Source organism: Erpetoichthys calabaricus, chromosome 7, assembly GCF_900747795.2.
Source record: "Erpetoichthys calabaricus chromosome 7, fErpCal1.3, whole genome shotgun sequence".
Taxonomy (NCBI): domain Eukaryota; kingdom Metazoa; phylum Chordata; class Cladistia; order Polypteriformes; family Polypteridae; genus Erpetoichthys; species Erpetoichthys calabaricus.
Genome location: NC_041400.2, coordinates 163,436,212 through 163,463,962, shown reverse-complemented (window position 1 = coordinate 163,463,962; position 27,751 = coordinate 163,436,212). Strand labels below are relative to the sequence as shown.

The 27,751-nt window shown below is 36.8% G+C and overlaps 1 protein-coding gene and 1 long non-coding RNA gene across 7 annotated transcripts in view; one reads left to right on the top strand and one right to left on the bottom strand.

Annotated features, from left to right (window-relative positions):
• The window catches only part of LOC114654834 (transcription factor TFIIIB component B'' homolog), a 113,957-nt gene extending 106,636 nt beyond the window's left edge, over positions 1–7,321 (bottom strand). For all 6 annotated transcript variants that reach the window (XM_028805648.2, XM_051929604.1, XM_051929602.1 and 3 more), the window contains exons 1-3: positions 7,237–7,321; positions 3,691–3,927; positions 2,319–2,916 (exon numbers count right to left, since the gene is read on the bottom strand). In XM_028805648.2, the coding sequence (XP_028661481.2) occupies positions 2,319–2,916; positions 3,691–3,926 (834 nt within the window). In that variant the 5' untranslated portion in view covers position 3,927; positions 7,237–7,321. The remainder of the gene's footprint in view (positions 1–2,318; positions 2,917–3,690; positions 3,928–7,236) is intronic.
• Positions 7,322–17,789: 10,468 nt separating this feature from the next.
• LOC114654833 (uncharacterized) lies at positions 17,790–27,499 on the top strand. Its single transcript, XR_003716762.2, has 4 exons — positions 17,790–17,924; positions 21,078–21,265; positions 24,364–24,402; positions 26,985–27,499. It is a non-coding gene; the product is annotated as an uncharacterized LOC114654833 (long non-coding RNA).
• Positions 27,500–27,751: the final 252 nt, after the last annotated feature.

Here is a 27,751-nt window from a genome sequence, read left to right as displayed (position 1 = left end):
AGGTGTTAGTTTGTCCCATTCTTCCTGCAAACAACGTTTTAGGTGCGCAACAGTACAGGGTCTTCGTTGACGCATTTTTCGTTTCAAAATGTGCCAAACATTCTCTATAGGAGACAAATCAGGGCTGCAGGCAGGCCAGTCTAGCATCCGCACCCTCTTCTTACGCAGCCATGCCTTTGTTATGCGCGCAGTATGTGGTTTGGCATTGTCTTGCTGAAATAAGCATGGGCGTCCCTGGAAAAGATGTCGTCTTGAAGGCAGCATTTGTTCCTCCAAAACTGAGATATACTTCTCAGCATTGATGGTGCCATCGCAGAAGTGCAAGTTACCTTTGCCGAAGGCACTGACACAACCCCATACCATGACAGACCCTGGCTTTTGGACTTGTATCTGGTAACAGTCTGGATGGTCCTTTTCCTCTTTGGTCCGCAGCACATGGCGTCCATTTCTTCCAAAAAAGATGTGAAAAACCGATTCGTCTGACCACAATACACGTTTCCACTGCACAATGGACCATCCCAGATGCCTCCGAGCCCAGAGAAGTCGACGGCGCTTCTGGACACTATTTATGTAGGGCTTCCTTTTGGCACAGTACAGTTTTAGCTGGCATTTCCTAATGTAACTACGTACTGTAGTGATTGAGAGTGACTTCCTGAAGTAGTCCTGAGCCCACGCAGTTATATCATTTATTGATGAATGACGGTTTTTAATGCAGTGCCGTCTGAGGGCTCCGAGATCACGGCCATTCAGTTTAGGCTTGCGCCCTTGGCCTTTGCGCACGGTAATTTCTCCAGATTCCCTGATTCTTTTCACTATGTTATGCACTGTAGAGGGAGAAATGCCCAAATCTCTTCCTATCTGTCTTTGAGAAACGTTTTTCTTCATCATTTCAAAGATTTTTGCCCGCACTTGGTGGCAAACTGGCGATCCTCTGCCCATCTTTGCTCCTAAAGGAGTAGGGCTTTCCTCGATGCTGCTTTTGTACCGAATCATGATTGCAATCACCTGTTAACATCACCAGTTTCAAATCACATCATTATTTAGTTATTATACCTCATTACTACCCCTTAATTGCCCCCATCCCAACTTTTTTTGAAATGTGTTGCAAGCCTGAATGGCAAGAATGGATATTTATTTACAAATCAAATGATGATGACAAAAAAAAACATGAATTATTTTGTGTTCATACTGTCTGCAATGAAATAAAATTTGAGGAGAATTTATAACTTGCTTTTTTCTTTTTTTATTCACATTTTCCACACTGTCCCAACTTTTTCTGATTTGGGGTTGTAAATTGGCATGGTCATTAAGGTTTTTAAGTACTGAAAACTACACTATGTTTATGATTCCTAACCCCCAAAATGCATCTTAAATACTGCCCTTACACGTCTAGTTAAAATAAGCACTTTAACATGCAGAAAGGCAGTTAAACTTACATTCTCAAATCTATCCTATACATACCTGTATAACGATTAGCTGAATCACACAACTTTTTCATGTGATGTTTTCCTGCAACATTCATATTTTTTCAAAACTGTACGTCATTTAGTATACATCTATATTTAATTTTTTCGTCTTCATTAGGAGAACACAACAATAATACTCTCATGTCAATACATCCAATTTAACACACATGCATCAAATAAAATACCTTATATACATCTGCTCTGCTAAGAACATTAGTAATGCAGTTGTGTTGTAATGTCACACACTTACAAATTGCAAAATTGCATAAACATTCAATTGCCGACAAAATCATATTTGGTGATGATACAAGAGAAGTCATATTACTTCTGCGTATTAAGTTGGATACTAGCAATAGTTCAGCAAGTAGATTACCATTCATCTTGTATACAAGACAAGTTCCAATAATTTAGGTATTTAATAAAACTATAAATAAATCTCAGGGCCAGAGTTTTGACCACTTGGAATATACGTTGATAGGCCATTGTGCAGTTATGGACAGTTATATTTAGCAAGAGGTTGGATCAAAATTTGTTATCAAAAATCAGAGTGGAAGAGAGAATAAACATGTTGTTTGGAAAGAAATTTTGTAAAAAAGAGTTTTTTTTTTGGCATTTAAAAAAAATTCCACCTGGGCCGAAAGCAATTAACTTAAGTATAAACATAAAAGTTTATGCCATTTAAACTCAATGAAAGTTAAATGATCAATACTTAATCATTAACATTCTTAATGGAATACCTTTCTTGATTAAAGGGAATTGTAAAAAATCCAAATTAAGGTTATGTTAAAATAATTTAAAAGGACAAACAACAAAAAAGTGTACCAAAAGCAATTTGAATATAATAAATGATACCTTTTCATTTCTCAGTTCATTTTTAAGCATCTCTCTTAATTTTCGTGCTTTAAGGATTCTCTCCCGATCAGAGGACAGCTGTGGTTTTACAGTAGACAATGCAGTATTGATCTTCTCAGATGATTCACCAGAGAAGCTGCTCACTTGGGTTTCTGCATTCTCAACAGATGTCAAGCTCTGTACTTTGTGACTTTCAACTACCTTTGTCTCATCTGAATTACCAGGTATGACACATGTTCCAGACAAAGATTCAGTCACCTCTGTAGTATCAGTTCTTTTATTTGGTACTTTAACTTGCTGTTTTCCCACAGAGGCACGTCTACCTGGTGACTTAGCAGGAGTATTTCCATTGGTTTTCTTTAATTCATTACACTTAGGTAAACTAGAAGAATTTTCATTTGAAGGGATGGAATTTGGTAGCACTTCACTTGGGGGCTGGGGTGCAAGCTCCTTTTTTGTAGCAGGTATGGAGGCTGCATGTGCAGTCCTTGGTTTAGCCAAGTTTGGTAATGCAGAGATGCGTTTTCTCCTTTGTATTGTTGACGTGTTACAACTTTTAACTGAAGCATGTTCGGTTTGACTGGTGGTACCTACAGCACTGAGATAAAGAAACGGATGTAAATTTTACAATAAACAAAATAAACTTACAGATATTCAAAAACTTTGAAGTGTAATGAACAATTACAGTGATTTCCACTGAAAAATGGGTACTAATTACAGAATATGAAGAAGAGATAAAATGCTTTTGCACTTCACTAGATAAAAAACTGTCTTTATGCATAGATCGATTCCTAGTAGCAAGACTAACAGAACAAGGCTTAAGCTAAAATGTCTCCTCCAGCCAAATAAATTCTTTTTTTCCCCAAGTGAAGTGAAAATGCAACAATTTAAAATTTAAAATGGCTGGAGTAAGCAAAACATGGAAAAAAATTGGACTACACGTTTATTTCCTGCCAAGCAAACTGTAAAATCTAACTGCACCTCAAGATAAGGAATAAAATTACAAAAAATAAATCCAACATACATGCATTATTATAACTTGGGATGCTAATAAACCATAGCGCATACAATGACCTTATTTAATATTGCAATACATGTTTTGCTCATGTTCAAAAACATAATTAAACTTTACAAAATATGAAATATTTGTAAACATTGGTTTACTGGTCTGGTCATCAGTAATTGGGGATAAAACCAAGCACTGGAGTGTACTTTTTATGTTACATTTCTTTAATAAAACCATTTTTCTTTGAATTATTATTAATATTAATAGTAGCAGTAACTACTTCATTGGTAGGAACAACTTAAGATAATCAGACAGAAATCATCTAAAGAAGAAACAGAAATGATTTAGTACAACTGAAATACTGACATGTCAGTTGAAGGTTGGTCTTTTTCCTCTATGCAGCTTTGTTTCCCTTCTGGTTCTCCCTCAGGTATTGATGAAACTGTGGTTGATGGTTCACATATAGACTCCTCCTTTAGTGACTCTTTTTCCGGAGGCTCTAGCTGACTATCAGATGTTGTTTTTGTTTCTTGTGAAGACGGCAGACCTCTACCACCAGGTCTAATATTAGGTTTCACACTAATTCTTGATCTTCTAATCATTCTGAAATAAAATATCACATTTTTATTTCACCAATTGAGTTTAGACCAATAAAGTGAAAAAGAAAATCTGGGTGGCGGGATGATGACTATTAAAAAATATTATAATACTGGCATAATGAAATACCATTATATCTACACATCCATCTTTTTAATTTTCAATACCAAAATATATTGATGTTTGTTAATTACTCAAAATTTCAGTGCTTCTGGTAATTAATATCCATAAAAACTTTACACATTCTGCAGCCCAATACATACTTTAGAGCGCTACTCTACACAACACACTGCATAATACCTATGAAGCAGAGTCAATTACTTTTAAGGCTGGCCATTGTGCAGCACTACAGTGGTAATAAGAAATTAATGCATGCATGTTACATGTAATGGTTTAACAGCTCTATCTTTAGAGAAAACTTGTTTGGTTGCTCTTACGTGCTTTGAAGTTATTTAGTAAAGTTAAAAAGAAAACTACATTGCAAAAAGAATAAGAAATAAATGTCCACTATTGAGAACTCACTGACTGCACCATGTATCATAAATATATAATAAAATTCCCCACTGTACAACATACCAATAATAGGCATTGTTAGGCCTTCAAAAAAGAAGAAAATCAGATTAAAATGATAATGGTCTTAATAATTATACTACAATTATTATTTACAATATACTCTTCTTAAAATTCACAAAACTAATTATAAACATGAAATTTTACCTTACAGAACACAGTGAAAATATCAATTTGGATTTTGCTTTTATCATAGCAAGGGAACTGCTTTAACTCATGTTGTAAATGATAGTCTAACCTCAATCAGAAAAAAATGCTACCATTAGCACAATTATAGATTTATGTATAGCTGGTCAATGTCAACTGTATTTTGATGCAGGCGATGGACCTCCATCCCAAACTGCTTCACTCACCTCATCACAAATGTGCTCCCTTGTACTTAGATGTAGTAACTGAGAAGGCAAAGGTGAATTAAGGTGAATTCACTGTCATGTTCAAAGAACTATTCAAGTTTATTGTCACATGCATTAAGTAGTGAAATTCTTACTTGCATGTCTGAGCAACATGTACCACATCCCAGTTGAAAGACAAAAATAATACAAGTTGTTTCCAGTAGAAACCTTTGTGGCATGAAGCGTTAACCTCTCTAAAACTCAGACATTGGCATAAAAAGATATATGCAAATAGTGAAAGTGTCCACACATTATGACACAATATAAAACTTTGCACTCTTCCTATCAAATGACCTAATTTATTCCAAGCAAACTGACTTCACACTGTCAGACCACTATTACCAGCTTGATACATTTTACAATTTGTAGAATGAATACTAATATTGCCATGAAACCAGCAAGAATCAGAATTCACACAAAGCAAAATTTCTTCCAATGCCCCAGTGTCCAGAGTTTGATGTTGGCTTCCACACCCTACCTAGAACAAGTTTTGTCAAAATATTTATTTTGATAGGTTTCTTTCCAGATGATTGGCCTATTGTTGTCTAAGTATTACTCAATAAAAGACATATCAACAGTGCATAGTTCCATTATTCAATTGTCTATTTCTACACAAAGAAGTGTAGAAATGAGAAACATGCATGTACATACAATCAGGATACTCTGGCATCCCTCCATATCTCAAAGACAATTATGTTAGGTTAACTGGCTACTCAAAATGTGCCTGATATAAGGGAGTGCTGCTATATGCAGAAGTGTTCACTACTACAGACTGCATTCTGTCCAGGATCAACTCTGAGCGTGGGCCTAATGTTAACAAACCACAACACTGTAATGAAAAACACACACATGACATGTCTTTCTGGAGCACCATCCCATTTATTTTAAATTTTAGCTGTTACATTTATAACACAACATTCTCAAATCTGCTTAATCCAGCTTAGAGTCGTCGTGGGAGTGGCGCCTAACCTGACAGCACTGGTTCCAAGACGTGAAATAGCTCTGGCCAGGCAACAGTTCATTGCACAACCCACTTGTGCAAAGCAACATGTCAGCAATATCAGTAAATTGAACTATTAATTTTAATTCACCTAAAAGCAAGAAAACAATTTTATTTACACACCTCAAACCCATGCGTGAGCATATATCTAGTCAAGCTAAGGAGAATTCAAGTGACTCAGATAGATCCATCCATCCATCCCTCTTTCTCTTAACAATTTAAGTCTAATAGAAATCAAACAAGGACAAAATATATTCTTGTTCATTTGTAACTCTTTTCTCACGTTCAAAAATCACCTCACACCATAGATTAATAAAACAAACTCAAAGCATCATGATAAAAAAAAGGTTAATGTCAGTACTGCACGTCATTTATGACAGGAAAACTGCACAGTGTTAACGGAAAACGTTCTGAACAACATGTTGCAATAACTAAACAGTTATCCATATTCAATATCTAACTTTTCTTTGTCAAGATCACAGGGAGCCACAGTTTACCATCAGGCAAGAACTACTAAAAATGACAGTTAGTCAAACACACACTCTAGGATATATCTTCGAACTGCAGGACGAAACCCAAAGCACTTAATGTTAACGGTAATGCTGGAAGAATAGCTTCCTGACCAAAAATATATATTTCAAAGGACAAGAATCATATGATTACGTTCTTCTTGCTTGAAAAGTAACACTGTAGTAGTCATTGAATATGTCTGTGCTTAATTTATAAGAATAATCCCGTTATGTTTTAGTTCAGATCTAAACAGTTTTCAGACTGACCTCACTAAAAATCCAGAGATTAAAATTAGACAATGTGAGCAAGAGTATTGAATTTACTTAACTATCCTAAAAGATGTCACCGGGGAAACGGTACTTATTAGACCAATTCATTTGACCTCTTCTAACCCTACAAGAACATCTATGGATCTTTGGTTCAATGTTTACGCACACTGTATTTTTTAATATGTCCTCAAAATTATACGAAAAGAGGACATGCCTGACATACCAGATCTAAGATAAGATTGACAGGGCTATTTGCATTTACAACTTAATAGCAGTCAGTCACGGCAGTTTGTAATCTTGGGGAGTATGTTGAAATATGTAATGATCGTTTAAAATGTAATAAAGCAAGCAGAAATAACACTTTAATAATTCCGGGCTACGAAATCTGTATATAATAAGTATGTCTTTATATTAAATGTAACTAGATGGACTACAAAATAACCACAACACAAACTTCAGTTTTTCTGACTATGCACGCGCAATGGAACGAACAGCACATTCCTAAAATACACCTGAATTGTAAAACAGTGTTCCATAGTTCATTTGTACGTATCAAAAATATAACTCCACTTACATGCCCTCAATTAAACAATTACTTTTAATAATTCCAGTCTCTATTCATGTTCTGTTCGTCGCCATGCTGAACTCAATTTATCTGACATCACTTCCACGAGGAGTGGGAGGAATTCTGGGAGTAGTAGTTCTAATATGAAAAAGTAACCCTTCAAACGCATGTACCTAATGGAGGAAAATAGAACCACATCTCCCAAAATTCCCCGCGGCGAATACTGCAATAATAGGTGAACTGCTTGCAATACTATTTCCGAAAATATTTGCGTTAAAACGAGTCTAACCACGTAAACAAGAGTTACGAGCATGAAATCATAGACAGAGGAATATTGAATCACCTTAGTCTTCTTCTTATTTCGGCTGCTCTCGTTAGGGGTTGCCACAGCGGTATATCTTTCTGTCCTCTGCATCTTGCTCTGTTACACCCATCACCTGCATGTCCTCTCTCACCACAGCCATAAACCTTCGCTTAGGCCTTCCTCTTTTTCTCTTGCCTGGCAGCTCTGTCCTTAACATCCTTCTCCCAATATACCCAGCATCTCTCCTCTGCACATGTCCAAACCAACGCAATCTCGCCTCTCTGACCTTGTCTCCCAATTGTCCAACTTGAGCTGACCCTCTAATGTACTCATTTCTAATCCTGTCCATCCTCGTCACACCCAGTGCAAATCTTAGCATCTTTAACTCTGCTACCTCCAGCTCTGTCTCCTGCTTTCTGGTCAATGCCACCGTCTCCAACCCATATAACATAGCTGGTCACACTACCATCCTGTAGACCTTCCCTTTCACTCTTGCTGATACCCGTCTGTCACAAATTACTCCTGACACTCTTCTCCACCCTGCCTGCACTTTCTTTTTCACCTCTCTTCCACAATCCCCATTACTCTGTATTGTTGATCCCAAGTATTTAAACTCATCCACCTTCGCCAACTCTACTCCCTGCATCCTCACCATTCCACTGATTTCCCTCTCATTTACACACATGTATTCTGTCTTGTTCCTACTGACCTTCATTCCTCTCCCCTCTAGAGCATATCTCCACCTCTCCAGGGTCTCCTCCACCTGCTCCCTACTATCGCTACAGATCACAATGTCATCAGCAAACATCATAGTCCACGGGGACTCCTGTCTAATCTCGTCTGTCAACCTGTCCATCACCATTGCAAATAAGAAAAGGCTGAGAGTTGATCCCTGATGTAATCCCACCTCCAAGTTGAATGCATCCGTCACTCCTACCGCAGATCTCACCACTGTCACACTTCCCTCGTACACATCCTGTACAACTCTTACGTACTTCTCTGCCACTTCCGACTTCCTCATACAATACCACAGCTCCTCTCGAGGCACCCTGTCATATGCTTTCTCCAGGTCCACAAATACGCAATGCAACTCCTTCTGGCCTTCTCTAAACTTCTCCATCAACATCCTCAGAGCGAACATTGCATCTGTGGTGCTCTTTCTTGGCATGGAACCATACTGCTGCTCACTAATCATCACCTCATTTCTTAACCTAGCTTCCACTACTCTTTCCCATAACTTCATGTTGTGGCTCATCAATTTTATTCCCCTGTAGATACTGTAGTCCTACACATCCCCCTTATTCTTAAATATCGGCACCAGTACACTTCTTCTCCACTCCTCAGGCATCCTCTCACTTTTCAAGATTCCATTAAACAATCTGGTTAAAAACTCCACAGTCATCGCTCCTAAACACCTCCATGCTTCCATAGGTATGTCATCTGGACCAACGGCCCTTCCATTTTTCAACCTCTTCATAGCTGTCCTTACTTCCTCCTTGCTAATCCGTTCCACTTCCTGATTCACAATCTTCACATCATCCAACCTCTTCTCTGTCTTGTTCTCTTCATTCATCAGCCTCTCAAAGTACTCTTTCCATCTGCTCAACACACCCTCCTTGCTTGTGAGTACGTTTCCATCTTTATCCTTTATCACCCTAACCTGCTGCACATCTTTCCCAGCTCGGTCCCTCTGTCTAGCCCATCGGTACAGGTCCTTTTCTCCCTCCTTAGTGTCCAACCTCTCATACAAGTCATCATACGCTTTTTCTTTAGCCTTCGCCACCTCTCTCTTCACCTTGCACCTTATCTCCTTGTACTCTTGTTTACTTTCTGCAACTCTCTGACTATCCCACTTCTTCTTTGCCATCCTCTTCCTCTGTATACTCTCCTGTATTTCCTCATTCCACCACCAGGTTTCCTTTACCTACTTCCTCTTTCCAGATGTCACACCAAGCACCCTTCTTGCTGCCACCCTTACTACATCTGCTGTAGTTTCCCAGCTGTCTGGTAACTCTTCACTGTCACCCAGTGCCTGTCTCACCTCCTCCCTAAACTCAACCTTGCAGTCTTCCTTTTTCAACTTCCACCATTTGATCCTTGGCTCTGCCCTCACTCTGTTCCTCTTCTTGATCTCCAACATCATCCTACAGACCACCATCCTATGCTGCTTAACTACACTTTCCCCTGCCACCACTTTGCAGTCTTCAATCTCCTTCAGATCAACTCTTCTGTATAGGATGTAATCTACCTGTGTGCATCTTCCTCCACTCTTGTATGTAACCCTATGTTCCTCCCTCTTCTTAAAATACATATTCACCACAGCCACGTCCATCCTTTTGGCAAAATCCACTATCCTCTGACCTTCTTCATTCCTCTCCTTGACACCATACCTACCCATCACCTCCTCGTCATCACTTGCCCATTGAAATCCACTCCAATCACCACTTTCTGCCCCTTCGGTACACTGTTCATCACTTCATCCAACTCACTCCAAAAATCTTCTTTCTCACCCATTGCACACCCAACTTGCGGCGAATATGCACTAGCAACATTCATCATCATACCTCCAATTTCCAGCTTCATAATCATTACTCTGCCTGACACTCTTTTCACCTCCAAAACACTCCTTAGTATGGAGCAAAAAAAAAGTTTGGGGACACACCCCGGTCATAGTCTTCAGTATTCTCTAAGTCATACAAAAACGTGACCCTGCTGAATTCTTTCTGTTTTATAATAAATCATATACTCGGGAGCACCATTTGCAACGTAGACAGCATTCCAAATGGAAAACATGTAGCACTTCTGTACAGTAAGGGTTTCTGTAATATAGAAAAAAAGACTACTGAGTCATATCTGAAGTTGTTTTACTTTTAATGTCTGAAGCAGACAAAGAGACATTGTCACTGTGTCTATGGAATTTGCAGATTCTTCCTAAATTCAGGTGTTTTTGTTTGATTATTTTTCTTACTGTGAGTATTTAAGTTTACTCTCACTTATGAAAAATAAAATGATTAGCAACTCTCTGCTAGTAATCACAAAGGTAAAACACAGCTGTTGAGATTTAAATGCATAATATGTATCATACTCTACCCCCACCTTTCTCTCTCTCTCTCTCTCTCTCTCTCTCTATATATATATATATATATATATGTTGAATATGAAGACATCTCTTCTGAATCAGACCCCTACTGTGAAAACCTAGCAATCAAGTATTTTCTATTTTGATTTGCTGTTAGAATAAAAATGATGAGCATAAAATGTCTGATCCAGCAATGATTGTTAATCTTAAATGGCTAACCATTGCTGCTTCATTGTTGACAGGACAAAAGTAATAAATCTTTTTAGCAGATTGTTGATTCACAAAGGCAAGGTAAAAAAATACTTTACATCCTGTGATCCACATTTGTTGACGTCTCCGTATTTATTTTTTTACAATTGTTCTTTGATATACAAAAGATACAAAGTTTTATTAAGCAGATCAATAACAGTATTTGATATCCAAGTAGACTTTAAACTAGAAAATTAAATTAATATAGTATACCATTCTTAAACCCACTTAAAATAATTTAGGTTCATGAGTAGCTGGAATCTTATCACAGAATGAATGTGCAAAAAGACTTGAACTAACCTGGCATAGAGTGGCATTCCAATGGGGAATCCTCTCACATACACATACCCACACTCATACTCATATTAGGCTGAGTAAGAATTGACAGTTAATCTAATATGCACATCTTTGAAGATATGGTAACATGCCCAGGGTGGTAGTGAAAGACTTCAGCAATTGTAACCATGAATTTGGTAAAGCAGGCACAGATTATGGATAAATGATTACATGTATTTCATATTCAACTTTTTGTTATCTTGAGAGGTACAATAAAAGATAATTTGATAATTGCATTTTTATATATAAATCTATGGAATATAATAGTAAAGATATAGTTGTTTAACACTTAAATAGACACTTAATTAGAGAAAAGACCTATAAGCTTTCCGCCATATGCAAATATAAAGTAGAGTGACTCAAAAATGTATTAAATAAAGTCAAATCAATTCAAGTGGCTTTATTGTCATACCATTCTTACACAATATTGCCTCAAACAGTGCCACACAGTAACATTCTCCAGGACCATGGTGCAACATATACATAACACATGCAAGACAAGTAAATAACTATAATATACTTAAAAAGATAAATAAATAATAGGTAAAATAATAGATTGTAATAATATTTTTAAATATTGTAACAATATCAACTAATGATAAAAACAACAGTACTAATAAACGTAACAAAGATTACAGAGCCTTCTGCCATATGGAAGTGAGACAAAGAGACCACGGGAGGAGTGGGAGTGGTACTTCACAATACTGTAGGCTTTGTTAAAGATAGATAGATAGATAGATAGATAGATAGATAGATAGATAGATAGATAGATAGATAGATAGATAGATAGATAGATAGATAGATAGATAGATAGATAGATAGATAGATAGATAGATAGATAGATAGATAGATAGATAGAGTTAGTCTAAAAATATATGAAAATATTATAATAAACTACCACCAAACCACCAAATATACAAAAGAACTTCTGGCTTGGATAATAGAGAGCACCATGGTGGAGCAATAGCTAGTGTTGCTGCAATTCAAATCCTGGGATCTGGATTCAATACCCATCTTTGTTTCTTTTCTTTCTGCACTCCTTCTATCTGAAGGCTCATGTGCCAAGGTCTGTTAACAGTAACAGACTATAAAGCAACTATTCCCAGCACATTGAGTGCTGACACCTCTCTTGCAGACAAGCTTAACAATTTCTAAGGGAACTTTGATGTAAATGCCATTAATGGCAGCCATCTGTCTGACACATCTACAGTGGGAGAACTACACAGTGTAGAAATAGCACTCACTTTGTTGGAATACAACATGAGGAGAACTTTTTAAGAAGATGAACACCAGGAAGGCAGCAGGTCCTGATAAGATTCTGGGGCACATTTTTAAGATCTGTGCTGATCAGCTTATAGCAGTGTTCACAGTAATATTTAATCTCTCCTTAACTCAGTCTATTGCACCAACATACTTTAAAAGTTTCTCCATTGTCCCTGTAACTAAGAAGTCACATCCAATCTGTCTGAATGACTATCATCTTGTCGCATTAATACCTATAAGCAAGGAAGAGCTTCAAGATTCTTGTCAAAAACTACATATGCTCTTCTCTGCCAAAAGAACTGGATCCATTACAGTTTGCATATCGTTCCAGCAGATCACAGAGGATCCCATCACTTTGATCCCTCATACAGCACTAGCCCAACTGGACAGCAAGAGAGGGAACAATATGTGAATTCAATTTATATGCTAAAGCTCTGTATTTAACACAATAAACCCCTCTAAGCTAATCACCAAGCTCAGGGATCTGTGGCTGAGGACTTCATTGAGCAGATGGAATTTTAACTTTCTGACAGGCAGACACCAGGTGGATGAAGTAGGTGGCCACACCTTATTATCCCTCTCTCTCAACACAGGCATTCCACACAGGCTGAGTCCACTGCTGTATGCCTTTTACATAAATGACAGCTGTACACAACTCTAACATCATTGTCAAGCTTGTTGATGACACTGCTGTGGTAGGCCTGATATCTAACAACAATGAGCAGACTTGCCTGAATGAAGTGGAGAGATTGTCACACTGGTGATTGGCCAACAATCTTGTTCTGAATGCCAGCAAGACAAAGTAGTTGATTGTGGTCTTTCGGAGGAAATAGCAGAAGCACTACCACTCCCTTAGTATTCACAGCACAATAGTAGAGAAGGTGGACAGTTTCAAAAATCTCAGTGTCAAAATCACAAAGAATCTAACCTAGTCCAGGCACAGCAACACCTTGGTGAAGAAGGCACAGCAATGTCTGTTCCACATAAATGCCTCAAGGATGTCAGGCTGCCTTCCCAGATACTAAAGAACTTCTATACTTTCATGGTCAAAAGTATTCTAAGTATCACTGCCTGGTTTGGGAACAGCACATAATAGGGCTGCATAGAGTTCTGTGATCAGCTGAACGCATAACAGGGTGTGCATTTACTAACCTCCAAGACATCTACACCAAGAGATATCAGACCAGGACTAAGAAAATTATCCGTGACACCAGCAACCCCCACAACAGCCTATTTTCTGTTCTGTGGTCAGGTAAACACTACTGCTGCCTGAATTGCAGTTCAGAGGGACAGAGGAGGAGCCTTTTTTCACATTCATTTGCATCTTAAGTAAGAGAAATATCTAGAAATATATAGCGCCCTATTGTCAAATCTCTCACATTGTTAGTTAAGTCATCTGTTTAGTTACTAGTATAATTTATTAATTATTATTAGTAGTATTAATACTTTATTATTATTAGTTATTATTTAGTAGTAGTTGTATTATTTATTACACTTTTATCATTGTTTTAATGATTTTTGAATTATTTTTCAATTACAAAGTTTTGTATTATTACTGCCACAAACTTACTAAAGTGTAATGCAAAATATAAAGAGGAGGGACACTACTATTAACGGAACATGCATCACTTAATAAATATGGTAAGCTCAAAAATTAATTCCCAAAGTTTTATAGTTTTTCTGTAAGTAATTTCTTTTGATTGTGTATGCCTTCTGTGTTTCACAATGAATACCAAATCTACATAATCTTGAATTATGTTTTCCTATCAGAAATAGTGAGAAGTTAAGCAAAATTACACCTTTTATTGGCTAACTAGAAAGATTGGGCCTGAGTTGCCTTGAAAGAGCTTGCATATTGTAATCCTTCTAGTTAGCCAATAAAAGGTGTCATTTTGTTTAACTTTTCACTACATCCATAATGCATAACACAGTAAAACACCCTAGCGCTCTTATCTTCTTATATAATATGCTACCGTGGCTGTCTGTTTGTCTGTGCAGGATTTTAAATCACCCATGGCTTGCAAACCATTTGACCTATTGACCTGAAATTTGGTACACTTATACTATGAGACCTCTACTATCCACTTTCTGGGTGATGATTGACATCCAAGGTCAAAGGTCAACCCATTAAAGTCAAGGTCAAAAATCAAATAACCTGTAGCCTGAAATTTGGTACACGTATACTACTCTGAAACTCTGCACTACAGCTTTATATTAAAAGTGAAGAGATTTGTAATTATTACTCTTTTTATTTTTATTTTATTTTATTGTAGAATCAACTCTCGGCAGCAGGGCGGCCATGCACCGCATGCGTACAGGCACCATTCTCATCCCTACCACCTTCGCCGTCACTTCCCCTACCTCTTCATATCCTTTTTTTTAATTCTGTTGATTTTATTGTAATCATTCCATACAAATAGATCAATTTTTACAAAAAATAGGATTGAAAACAAATCAACTCTCACCCCTGAGAAAGAGAGCATGACCAATGGAGTAAAACTTAAACCTAGTAAAAATAAATAAATTGATGAGTTTAATAAGCAGATAAAGATAAATGGAGAAGAAAAAGAAATGGGAAGAGAATGAAAAAGAAAATGGGAATGCTTCCTCAGTGCTTTAAGAGCTTATTCTAAAATATTATTGATTAGATTCTGCTAGGTTTTGAAAAATGTTCTGCACAGGTCCTCTAAGTGAGAATTTGATTTTTTCCAATTTCAAATAATATAAAACATCAGTTACCCACTGACTTAAAAGAGGAGAGTTAGTATTCTTCCAGTTTAGCAAAATAAGTCTGTGTGCCAATAGTGTAGTAAAGGCAATCACAGTCTGTTTGTCCTTCTCCAATTTAAGTCCATCTGGAAGAACACCAAACACAGCTGTTAATGGGTTAGAAACAATTGTGACACCAAGGTTGTCTGAAAGGCACTTAAAAATTTTTGTCCAGAATGATGTTAATTTGGTGCAGGCCTAAAACATGTCACCCAGTGATGCTGGAACTTGATTGCAGCATTCGCAGGTTGGATCTTGCTCTGGAAACATTTTGGACAATTTTAAGTGAGACAGCTGTGCTCAATAAATAATTTTGACATAAATAATTGTATGCTTTGCGCATATGGAGCATTATCTCTTCATATCTTAAATCATTGTACACATATACGGTCAATGAAGATCAAGGTCAAGGGTCAACAAAGTGCGATTGTGCATTACCTCTTCATATCTTAAATCATTATACACATATATGGTCAATGAAGGTCAAGGATCAACGAAGTGCGATGTTACTGTCTAGTCGGAAATAATAATTTAACATAGCTGTCCAATTCTAAAATGTGTTAAAATAATTTACTCTCATCTTGCTTTACCACCTTTCCTCTAGCCCCAAAATTTTCATTTTAAGATGCCTCTCTTTACTTTCATTATCACACAATTTTTGCCACAACCCTAAAAGTATTAACAACCTTTTTAATTTGTAATGTATACTGACATTAGGATGCGTCATACCTTTCTTAGAAAACCACCAACTTTCTCACTCTTTTTAACTCTTTCATATGTGGGAACTCATTAAAAAACATGTAGGCCTATTATAAAACTGAAAAAGTAACTGAAAGTTAAGTTAAGTTCCCCAATCCATTTTGAGTCCAAAATAACAACACTCAATTCTGTTGTATGTGACATATAATCAGAAATTCTTTTTGTTATAAAAGGTTCATGAAAAAAACTGCCCTAGTATGTTTAGATCCAGCTGCACACATACAGTAGTTTAAACATATTCCATAAGAGTTTAACAAATTTATTTATAAATATTATTTACTTTACTTTATTAAAAGCATAAAATTTATCAGCATAGGAAAAAGCCAAAGTGGAATTACAGCGACTGCGGTGGGTTGGCACCCTGCCCGGGATTGGTTCCTGCCTTGTGCCCTGTGTTGGCTGGAATTGGCTCCAGCAGACCCCCGTGACCCTGTGTTTGGATTCAGCGGATTGGAAAATGGATGGATGGATGGTTGGAATTACAGCGAACTGCCTCAGTATTACTTCACAGAAAATCCTATATTTTCATCTGTGCAGAACACACACCAAACTCTTAAAACTTTTCTTCTGATGTTCCCAACAGTCTTTCAATATAATACTAACCTGATGATCATTAATTTACTATTTAATATGACCCCAATATGTTAAAAGCAAATTTAATCTTTAAAGTTTAAAAGGTAAATGTCCCATTCCAACAAGTAGCATGACCATAATCTTAAAGCTTGTGTTTGAGTAACATCTATTATTTTTTAATGCAGAAACTAAGGCTGATGCAAAAGCTATGTAACCATCATCAAACACTTAATTAAACCTATAGAAGCAGTTAATAAATTGATTCTAGTCGCAATCTGATGACCTCCACATAAACATCTAAGTACTGTATATTTAAAATGCATTTCCAGGGGGAAGCTATGACTCTCATTGGGGCAACAGGTGTGCTGTCGTTGCTGGTGTCTCTGTCCAGAGGTCCTGTTTCTTTATGCTGCCTTAAACTTTTTCGGTAATTGGCTTTCGGTTGCTTATAGTGTTGGAAAAAAAAATACTGTACATAATTTGATGGGCTGGGATAACGATTATATTTTAGACGGTTTCAGGAAGTGAGGAGTACAGAAGGAAAGCTGAGATGTGCTTTCTATGAAATAAAATAAAGGTGTGTAATGTAATATACTCATTTATCATAACGTTAGAGAAAGGCGAAGTATCTAATGTTAATGGGGCATGCAAGTAAGAACATCACAGTTCTTTGTAGACCAGGCACTCGCAGTATTACCATCCATCCATCATCCAACCCGCAGAATCCGAACACAGGGTCACGGGGGTCTGCTGGAGCCAATCCCACACAGGCACAAAGCAGGAACCAATCCCAGGCAGGGTGCCAACCCACCGCAAGACACACACAAACCAGGGCCAATTTAGAATCGCCAATCCACCTAACCTGCATGTCTTTGGACTGTGGGAGGAAACCGCAGCGCCCGGAGGAAACCCACGCAGACACGGAAGAACATGCAAACTCCACGCAGGGAGGACCCGGGAAGCGAACCCAGGTCTCCCAACTGCGAGGCAGCAGCGCTACCCACTGCGCCACCAGCAGTATTACCATGTTTTCATGGTAAAAACCGAGTCTCACCATATAATTACAACTCTAGTGTACGTCAGTTAATCTTTCAGTAAAGCAAGTCACTTGAGCCTCTCTACACCAATTTAAAGTGGAGAACTATTTTGACCTTTAAGGATATCCGTACTTGTGTCCGACGGCCAATGGTAACATGCTGATGACGTCACTCATCTTACTGCTGCTGTTTTTACGCAACTGCTTAAACCAGACCACAATCCGGAGGAGGAGCTGCCTAGAATTTTCTATCTGCGAGAGGTGGCATACCGCTGCAAGTTGTATACTGTGATAATTTTCTGATTGTTACATTTTGTTGGCAATGACTCGTAAGTAGTTTATTTATTTTGACCTGTTCATATTAAAAACAGATAATATTTTAATATACTGTATATCACACAGTTTAGTCGTTGGTGGTACAACGTCGTATTTTGCAGTTGCCGAAGCTTGACTTGCTTATTATTTATACGGATATATCAGAACTAGAAAGTAATAGTGTTTCTTAAGTTGGAATCCCATAAACTTTAATAAGTTGTATTTAGCTGCAGCTTAAACCCCATAATTTGACAGGCATTTGGAAGTTTTTGTCAGCGTTATTTACAACCATTTATCATTTGAAGAGGTAGAAGATGTTTTATCCCAATAATCTCGTTAAGTTCTGGCCGGGTGATTTTTTTGATTTACTGCTACTCTTAAATGTTTATATATTGTATGATTTGGGTATGAAACATGCGCTGTTCTGTAAGGCTACTTTAACTGTTTTTGAAAATCGATATTTACCATGTTAACTAAAAACCGTGAATGAAAGTCTTCCCCGGCTTTATGTGTAAAGGTTCGCTATATGCAGTCAGAATTCGCGTTTATGACTTAAAATAAAATCGAGAATCGGAGGACTCTAAACTAACCATGCATGAGTGAGTATGGGCATGTACACCAGTGCAGAAGTCATGGGCCAGTTCCTAGTGTATTCAGTGGTTCCGACCATGTTCCAGATGTTGTAGAGATAGGCACCGGCTTCCGCAAACCCAATGATGGATAAACAGATTAGACCATGAATAGATTGATGAAATGTACGGTCAAACGGAGGTGTACCTGTAGTTGTAACAGTCTCACAGGAAAAATGAAAACAAAGAGAACTGAACAATTAATTATGAGATTTGTGGAAATGTGCAAAAATCCACATATAAATATCCAAATTAAATGGTTTCTGAGCATGCAAGTATTAGTTTTTAACACATCAAGTCTAATTTATTACATTTTCAGCACCACCTAAATTAGAAAGATTCAACCAACTTTAAATAAATATTCAGATAAAAAATCCAAAAAGTTACATACAGCAAAACTTGAATTTGCTGTGCACCGAACACAATGTTGAATTCACACAAAGTGATGTATAGACATACCATGTGGGATGCTGGCTTGGAGAGCAACAAAGATAGGTGGGTGCACGAGCCATGTGCTCTTGCCCCTCCGGGCTCCATAATAATCCTATAAATGTTTCGGCCTCCATAAAACTTGTTACAGTTTTTACTTCCTGTATAGTCAAGTTTGATCATCATCTTGGTGCTTCGCCAGAGGCTGCAAGCAATAATGACAGGGACAGTCTGAGGATCTCACTAACCATCCAGTCAGTAGTAGTGATGGGAGGTGTGTACAAAGTCCAGGTGTTTAAGACCGGCTTATACTCGATATGCCGACACTGCGAATGAGGGCTACATGGTGTAAATAATGACATCAGACTTGGAAACAAAGCTCCATACGATGCACGTGGAAATTTTCAAACTCTGAGGTAATGAGAACTGTGTATCCAAAATGGTGAACTTCAGTGAGAGGCTGGTTACATGGATGCCAGAAGGATGAAAGAAGGGCTGAATATAACATAACAGGTCATCAGAACACAAGAAAGCCATGCAAAAACATTTGAAATGCATCTGCTTATCATGTAGGTCAGGCCACTTGCAAGAATATTATACTTGCCTTTCCTTAACCAATTTTGGTCAATAGGTCTGACACTCCACCTTCTCATCTTTTCCCCTCTTAAAGTCAGTAATAGCAGACACAACTTTTCTTTTATTAGCAGAGTCTTGCATCCTCTGCTGTGATATTGTTAAATGAGCCACAACAGGTATAAATGTGTTGTGGTCATTCACTGTGCCAAAGCTTTGTGTTGGCCGCAGACTTCACATGTTTAAGTATAAACCAGGCTTTAATCAATGTGAGTGCAAAGGCTAAAGGTCAGTTTATACTTGAAGCATTCATGTCACCACTAAGGGTGCGCATGATGTAAATTTCATCATAAGTCCTGGGGCACAGCCCCTTTTGTTGGTGACCGCATGCTTCTGGAATTTTGTAAGCACACTGTCCTGTTTACATCGACAATATAAAATGCACTCATTGCAAGAACAGTTGTGTGAACTGTCACTAACCGCACATACACAATTCAACATTAAAAAGCACACAGTGATAGCCAAATATTCACAGATTCATGGTGAGAAATTACCCAGTTCTTGGGTAAAGAGAAGAGTTTGTACAGGCAGAAATGGGAATATCTACGAGATTACTATATTAAAAAATCTTGTCGGAGTACTCGGATACAGGACTTGCAAGGTCACTAGCTACGCCAAGTGAACCCAATTAGACAGAAATGTTTACATAGATAGATAGATAGATAGATAGATAGATACTTTATTAATCCCAATGGGAAATTCACAGTAGCAGCGTTAACAAAATAGTGTATATTGAATTAAAGTGTTTAAGAATATTATTTGTTTTCCTAGTACTTCATAATTTGAAATTACAATCTTGGGTCATTTTGCTGTGCTACGTAAGAGCTTATTGAAAGTGTTTTGTATTTGTAACAGTGCACAGGCGTGGTTGTGCATGTCAGGCAGACTCCTAAATAAACATTTCTGATTTGGGCTCATAAGGATCCAACTACTGTATACTGCAGACTTGCTTAATGTACATTGTAATGTAAGAGTATTTAGATCCAGACATTTTTGCTAGCGAAATGTTTTGACATAGGTCCTTTGACAAATACCTGTCCATGTGGGATACAGAGGAAAAAAAAATACAAGGTATACTTTCCACCTGAAACTACTACTGCTTACTTGTAATTGAAAGACCATGCTGTGCAATGATGAAATCACATAATGTGCTATGGTAGCCGTAGAATAATTTATTACTTGGCATGACTAGTGACTAGTGACCAGTGAATGAGTGAGAAGGTAGGTCTTCCATATAAAAGCTCTATCTTGTCTACAATTCCTAAATAATTGGGTGCAAATGACAAAAATGCCCCCAAATTGAAAATTTTGCCTATTAAAACACAAGTGTAGGAGCAAAAATGCCCCAAACTTATGTGTAATATTAATGATACTTTAATAATTTGTGTATTTGTTAGAATTTCTGTTACAACTAATAGGTTGTACACTGTTAGAGCATGTTTAATCTGCAGTTTTTTGTGTTGGGCAAATTACCAGGTGGATTGGCTCCAGCAGACCCCCGTGACCCTGTGTTCGGATTCAGCGGGTTGGAAAATGGATGGATGGAAATTACCAGGTGGAAACCAGCGTGAACTGGCACGACAGAAGAATATTAAGAAAAATCAAGAAAACCTTAAAGGCAAAAGGAAAGATGATAATTTATCTCCAGCTCAAAGAAAGCAACGGTAATTTGTACAACAATTCAATATAGCATGGTAAATGACAGTGATGTAGTTTACAGTAATCCCCTGCTCTATTGCAGTTCAGCTATTGTGCCTCTGCTATATCGCGGAAAAATTCAATAAGTACATCCTACTTGTAGTGTACTTTGCAGCCAATTCATAACAAAGCATACGGTTTTCAGCAGACAAAGAGTTTCGCGTTACAGCACCCGTTATTTGCTGAAAGAGGAGACTCAACCAATCAGAGTGGATTTTATTCTCTTGGGCTCTGATTAGCTGCTGCTAATGTGGTGTAATCTCGCAAGAACAGCGAGTGTGGGTCCCCGACAAATCGTGTATCGTGCGTATCGTACCTTGCTTGTGGTCTGACTTTTGTGAGCTTTTTGTTTCTTTTAAGCCCTACGAGGGCTCCCAAGCGATCTGCATTGTGTAAGCCTTCTGGTAGCAGTGAGCCTAAGCGCCAGAGGAAGACCTTGACCATACAGGAGAAGGTAAAACTAATGATGATTATTATTATGTTACTCATATCTTTAGCTCGACATCCGTGTATCATGTGTATCCAAAGTGTGTTTTAATAAGTTTACATGTGTTTAAAGTGTGTGCGAGGGGTATTTTAAGACTTAAACTATAAAAAAAAAAAAAAAGTGGTCTTTCTATATAATAATAATAATAATAATAATAATAATTCATTACATTTATGTAGCGCTTTTCTCAGTACTCAAAGCGCTATCCACACAGGGAGGAACCGGGAAGCGAACCCACAATCTTCCACAGTCTCCTTACTGCAAAGCAGTATATCATGGATTTTCACCTATCGCGGGTGGGTCTGGGACGTAACTTCAGCGATAGACAGGGGATTACTGTAATATGTTTTCCATAAGAGCATAACGAAACAAGATATTTTGTTAAATCTAATTCTTATTGAGATTACTCAGTTTCAGCATTATTTAAGAATGGAAATTAAAGATGGTAGGTAATTTTTCTGTTGTAGAAGGTGAAAGAGATAACTTGTGGAAGTTTATATAGTCATGGCCAAAAGTTTTGAGAATCACACAAGAATTGGTTTTCAGAAAGTTTGCTGCTTCAGTGTTTTTAGATCTTTTTGTCAGATGTTTCTATGGTACACTGAAGTATAATTACAATAATTTCATAAATTTCAAAGGCTTTTATTGACATTAAGTTTATGCAAAGAGTCAATACTTCTTTTTGAAGACCTCTGCAATTTGCCCTGGCATGCTGTCAATCAACTTCTGGGCAAATCATGACTGATGGCAGCCCATTCTTGCATAATCCATGCTTATAGTTTGTCAATGAACAATGCCTCTCTCGTTTAGAGCATGATGGAGCACAGTACCGTAAGGCAAAAATGATAATAAAGTGGCTCGGGGAGCAAAAGTTCAAAATTTTGGGTCCATGGCCAGGAAACTCCCCAGCCCTTAATGCCATTGAGACGGGTGGGCAAACCAAAACTCACAAATTCTGACAAACTACAAGCATTGATTATGCAAGAATGGGCTGCCATCAGTCAGGATTTGGCCCAGAAGTTGATTGACAGCATGCCAGGGTGAATTGCAGAGGTCTTGAAAAAGAAGGACCAACACTGCAAATATTGACTCTTTGCATAAACTTAATGTAATTGTCAATAAAAGCCTTTGAAACTTTGGGCCTTTGGGGCCTTTGAAATTCTTGTAATTATACTTCAGTATACCATAGAAACATCTGTCAAAAAGATCTAAAAACACTGAAGCAGCAAACTTTGTGAAAACCAATACTTGTGTCATTTTCAAAACTTTTGGCCACGACTGTACTTGCTCTGTTAAGAAAGGAACAATTGTATTCAACACATCTCAGTTAAAATGCATAACACGACAGATGTACCAAGGTTGCAGTATCTCTGCACTTAACTTTTCCAGAACATTACATAAAAAATGTATTTATTTTTTTAACATTCTCTGCAGTGAAGAGTCGATACGTTTACAATATATCTAAAACATTCCACATTATTGCTCAGTGACGTATTATCCCTGCTGGGTGATGGACATCACTAGAAATTTGTAAGCAAGTTTGACCAGGGACAATGCCAGTCTAATCAGAGGAAGCACTAACATATGTTGCCAAATGTGTAATGTTTCTTAAGAAAAAATATACAGTATGCTGCGATTGACTGGCATACTGTCCAGGGTCTTTGGGGGAAAAACCATGCCGTGTACATTAAGGTGTAATTTTTCAACATGTAATTTCTGCATGTTTACATTATCATTTTCAGATTTTTCATGTAATTCCAATATTTAGCAAATATTACAGATGATCCATCATATTGTTTGCCAGTAACAGAATTTAATTAATAAAATTGTACAAATACTTATATTACCATCCTCTGCTTTTTGGAAAAGATGGCTCAACCAAAAATTACTGCAGGAACTAATTGTGGATTAAAGCAGCCCATTTGAGATTTTTACTTGAACTGACAAGCTACTAGTTCATTCTTAATTTTTCTTTCAGAGTAAGTGAATTTTTAATTGAAATATTGATTGAATGAAGATCACTTGTAGTGCTGCAACTTCTCAAACTTTGAAAAATTTTTAAATTTATATTTGCAAGGACTTGTTCGTGTAAAAAAAAAAAAAAAATAAAAAAATAAAAAAAAATGCTGTAACTGGCCTGAAATATAGGGATTTCTAGCTTTCTAATGGTATGCCTTATGTTTCGGATGGCAATTCATCCTGAAAGTAGTATAACTGAATGTAATTTAGCACAAGTAGCAACCTTCTTTGGCTAAATTTTTTTTAACAGACATATAAAAGCATTTGATGTTTAATGAATAAATATACTGGTGTCTAAGAATAGGAAAAGGCAGGTTAAATCTAGAGTTTATACACCCCCACCAAAAATAAACTGTATCAAACCGGCCTGCATTTATAGAGTTTACCTAGTCAGAGATTATTAACATTGTTGACCTACTTCTGTAGCATTATCTACAATACGTTTTCATTTTTATTAATGCCTTTATCTTTCACATTTTGATGTTACTAAAATTCACTAAAATATTCCGTTGTTTCAATTAAAATGTTATTCTTTTGCATTGGACTTTGTCTCCTCAGGTGAGGAGTGAACAGTAAGCTGATTAAAGACTGAAAAAGGTATTTAAAGTAATATGAACATTTTTTTTTTAACCTCATGTTTGTGTAATCCTGTAATTTAAGCATCTGTATACATATATGCAATGCCAGTATGTTTAAAATTGTTTTTAACATTTATGCTAATAGTATTCTTAGCATGTCTCTAGTCTTCAAATTGTTAAAATTGTACTACGGTAGAAATACAGTGAGCTGGCAAGATTCAGTAAAAGAGCACTATTTAATCACAAGGGGCAAATGCCTAAATATAAATATGAATGCTACCTGTAAACAGAATGAGAAATATGCCTTTGTTTGTGCAAATCATCATAAGTAAATTCTGGATACAGAAAATGCACTTTATATGGATGTTAACTGAAATTGAAATGGCCTGGATATACATTGTAAATTTATACCTTGAATAAGTTTCCTTATCTCCTATATATATATATATATATATATATATATATATATATATATATATATATATATGTCTTGCAGTTGTTAATGTTTAGTATTCTCTTGGTATAAACATGTGACTGTTTGCCCTGCCATGGTTTTGCATTTCATTCAGCTAGCTTCCGCTCTCCTTGTACATTTTGTTGCAGCATTCACTTCCTTTCTCTGGGGTGAATTCAATCAAAATATACAGTAGATGGCATATGGAGGTATTAACAGTATGTAAATTTGATAATCTTGCTTGCAGCCATGTTCACCTAAAATTTTAAACTATCAGGTTTATGAAATTACATTCTGGAAATAATTGGCCTTGAAAAAATATTCAAGTTTTTTTTATTCTGAAGGTTTCCTATTTTTCTTTCTCTACACAACATAGACAGACACATAACTTTTAAGTTCTAGGTTGCTGCTGGAGCAGCAGGGTTTGGTAGGAGCAGATATCGGAAGATGCAGCAGTTCGATGCATGGTACGCTCGTACACACACTCAGACCTGCTCATACTGCACAATTTATGGAGGCCAATTAACTAACTGTTTACATGTTTTAAAAATTAGAGTTCCCTGCAAATAAAAACCTTACACAGATGCAGTTAGGGGCATGCAAAGCCCATATAGACAGCTGAGTTTCAAAGCTAGCCTCCTGAAACTATAAGGCAGGAAGGCTGATTACAATAGAGTTTTGTTAAATGAATAATTCATTTGTCAAAAATAAATAGAAATTAATTTGATTACAAGTTGTTGTTTTTTTTTTTTTTTTTAAGAGGTGAAAAACCAGGAATATTGCTCCCTATGGGTCTAGCAACACCTTGCACCCAATTTGGACCTGAAAAGGGAGGTGTGTTTGGGGAAGGAATGTCCTATTTGGAAATTTGGCATTACTGATAAGTTTGGGTGTTGCTTTTTGCCAATGTCATGTTTTGGAAGTGTTAGTTAGGGAGTCAGGCATGTATGGGTGTGACTGGGAAAAATGATTACAGATTAAGAAAAAATATGGGCTCCAGGATTGAACTTTGTCACTGAAGTCTGGCGAATCCAGACTGGATGCATTCCACTGAGGTCTGGCTAGCATGCTAAAAAAGTTTGTCCCTGTACAAATGCATAGGAAAAGAATATATATATCTCAATACCTTCCTTTGACACCAGTATTTTGAGAAATTTTGTGAAGAGCTACATGTAAAAATGCTATACTGTATGTTCATATTTAACTGTGTGAAGAAAATCAAAGTGCAGGTAAAGACCAGGCAGACATATTTTAAATCATTTATACTGTTCAAGGCAAAGAATTTGTCTTTTTTCTGGTTTAAGGTAATGCAATACATCAGTTTCCTATTGAATTGTGCTGGGTGGGTTCAGATTCTTCAAAATGAGCCAAATAAATTCACATTTACTTTATTCTTAAATTATCTTTCTCATCTTACTTATCTGCTGACACACCTTGTCTGCTGAGAGGATGGTTGACTAAGCAATGCTTGCTTTCATGCAATTGTGGCCAGAAGGGGAGGAGCTGTATTTTGTTTTGTGCAGTGCTCTGAATAACCTAAATCCATTTTTTTCAGTACTAGTCTTTTCTATCATCTGCTTCAGTACAGATCCATCTAGGAGACTGACAGATACAGAACTTACTGATTCCAGAACTATAGTACCAGGTGCATCATGGTCTGTGCCTCTTTTCTCGTGCGCAGCAGTCTGCATCGACTGCTTTGTCTTCTGTGGCTTTTCCTTTTTCTTTAGAAGCTCAATTCCCTGGTAACATAATATACTCTACGCTATAAGGAAGCTTACCTGGAGTGTTAAACATACTGTAGGAAATCTTAGAGGAAACGAACATAATTGAATCACTGCTTTTATAGGAAATGCCGCCTCTGTTATATAACTACAACAATGAACGTGACCAGAATCCATTTCATCCAGAATTAAGAATTCTTTTTTTACCCTTCTGTTGGCCTTTTTTGAGGCAATGAGCAAACCAGCTTTGGTTGAAATACATTTTTGGATCATTATAAACTAATCTTTTTTTACAGATGCAAAAAAGTATTTCTAGGGTTTACAGTAGAGAAATAAGATACTTTGGTAAATTGTATATTTTTCATGTATATGATAATGAATAAAATGTTGCATTGATTTGGTTTAATCCAATTCTTGTTTCAGAGATGCTGAAATAATGGAGATGAAGCAAAAAGCAGCAAATGAAAAAAAGAATACATCCACTGGAAACAAGCTGTGATCACCAACAAGGAATGCCACGTCAAATGCTTGATGGCTTTTCTGAGTTATGTATATATCATAGAAATCCAGAAAATTCATTTGAAGTTTTGACAAGTGTGTCACTTCATGTTGACAATTGAGAATATTTATGTTTTCTGTTATACAGCCGTCGGCACAGTTCCTGTGTCATAGTTCAGTAAATAAATTGACTGTATGGAAATACCAGATCTCAAATCTCCAAATAGATTTTTTTTTTAATTATTATAAATGGATGCATGTACAACACAGACCCATCCCCATTTATTTACCAGGTTGTTATTTAAGATAAGTTTCTGATGTCCTAGGAAAACATTGTAATACTAAGCAGTGTTAATCTGTAATTATGCTTCAGTGTAAAAAATATGTGTGATCATTCCACCTGTAAATTTATACATGCCAACCATTAAATTATTTAAATTTGTATTACCAAATGTGCTTATTTCAACTTGCTTTCCAGGACATTGACATAAAATGACAATCAGTACCTGAGGTATTGGAATAATATACACATATGCACACCTTTTTGTTTCTGCCATGTGTAATGTTGAGGGATTTGCGCATACATATATGCTTTTGCATTTAAGTCTGTTTTATTAAGTTCAAAATAAGCCACTAATTTTGTATTTCTGTTTTTCGCTACCTTTAAAGCTTCTGTTTCTTCACCCTCTTTC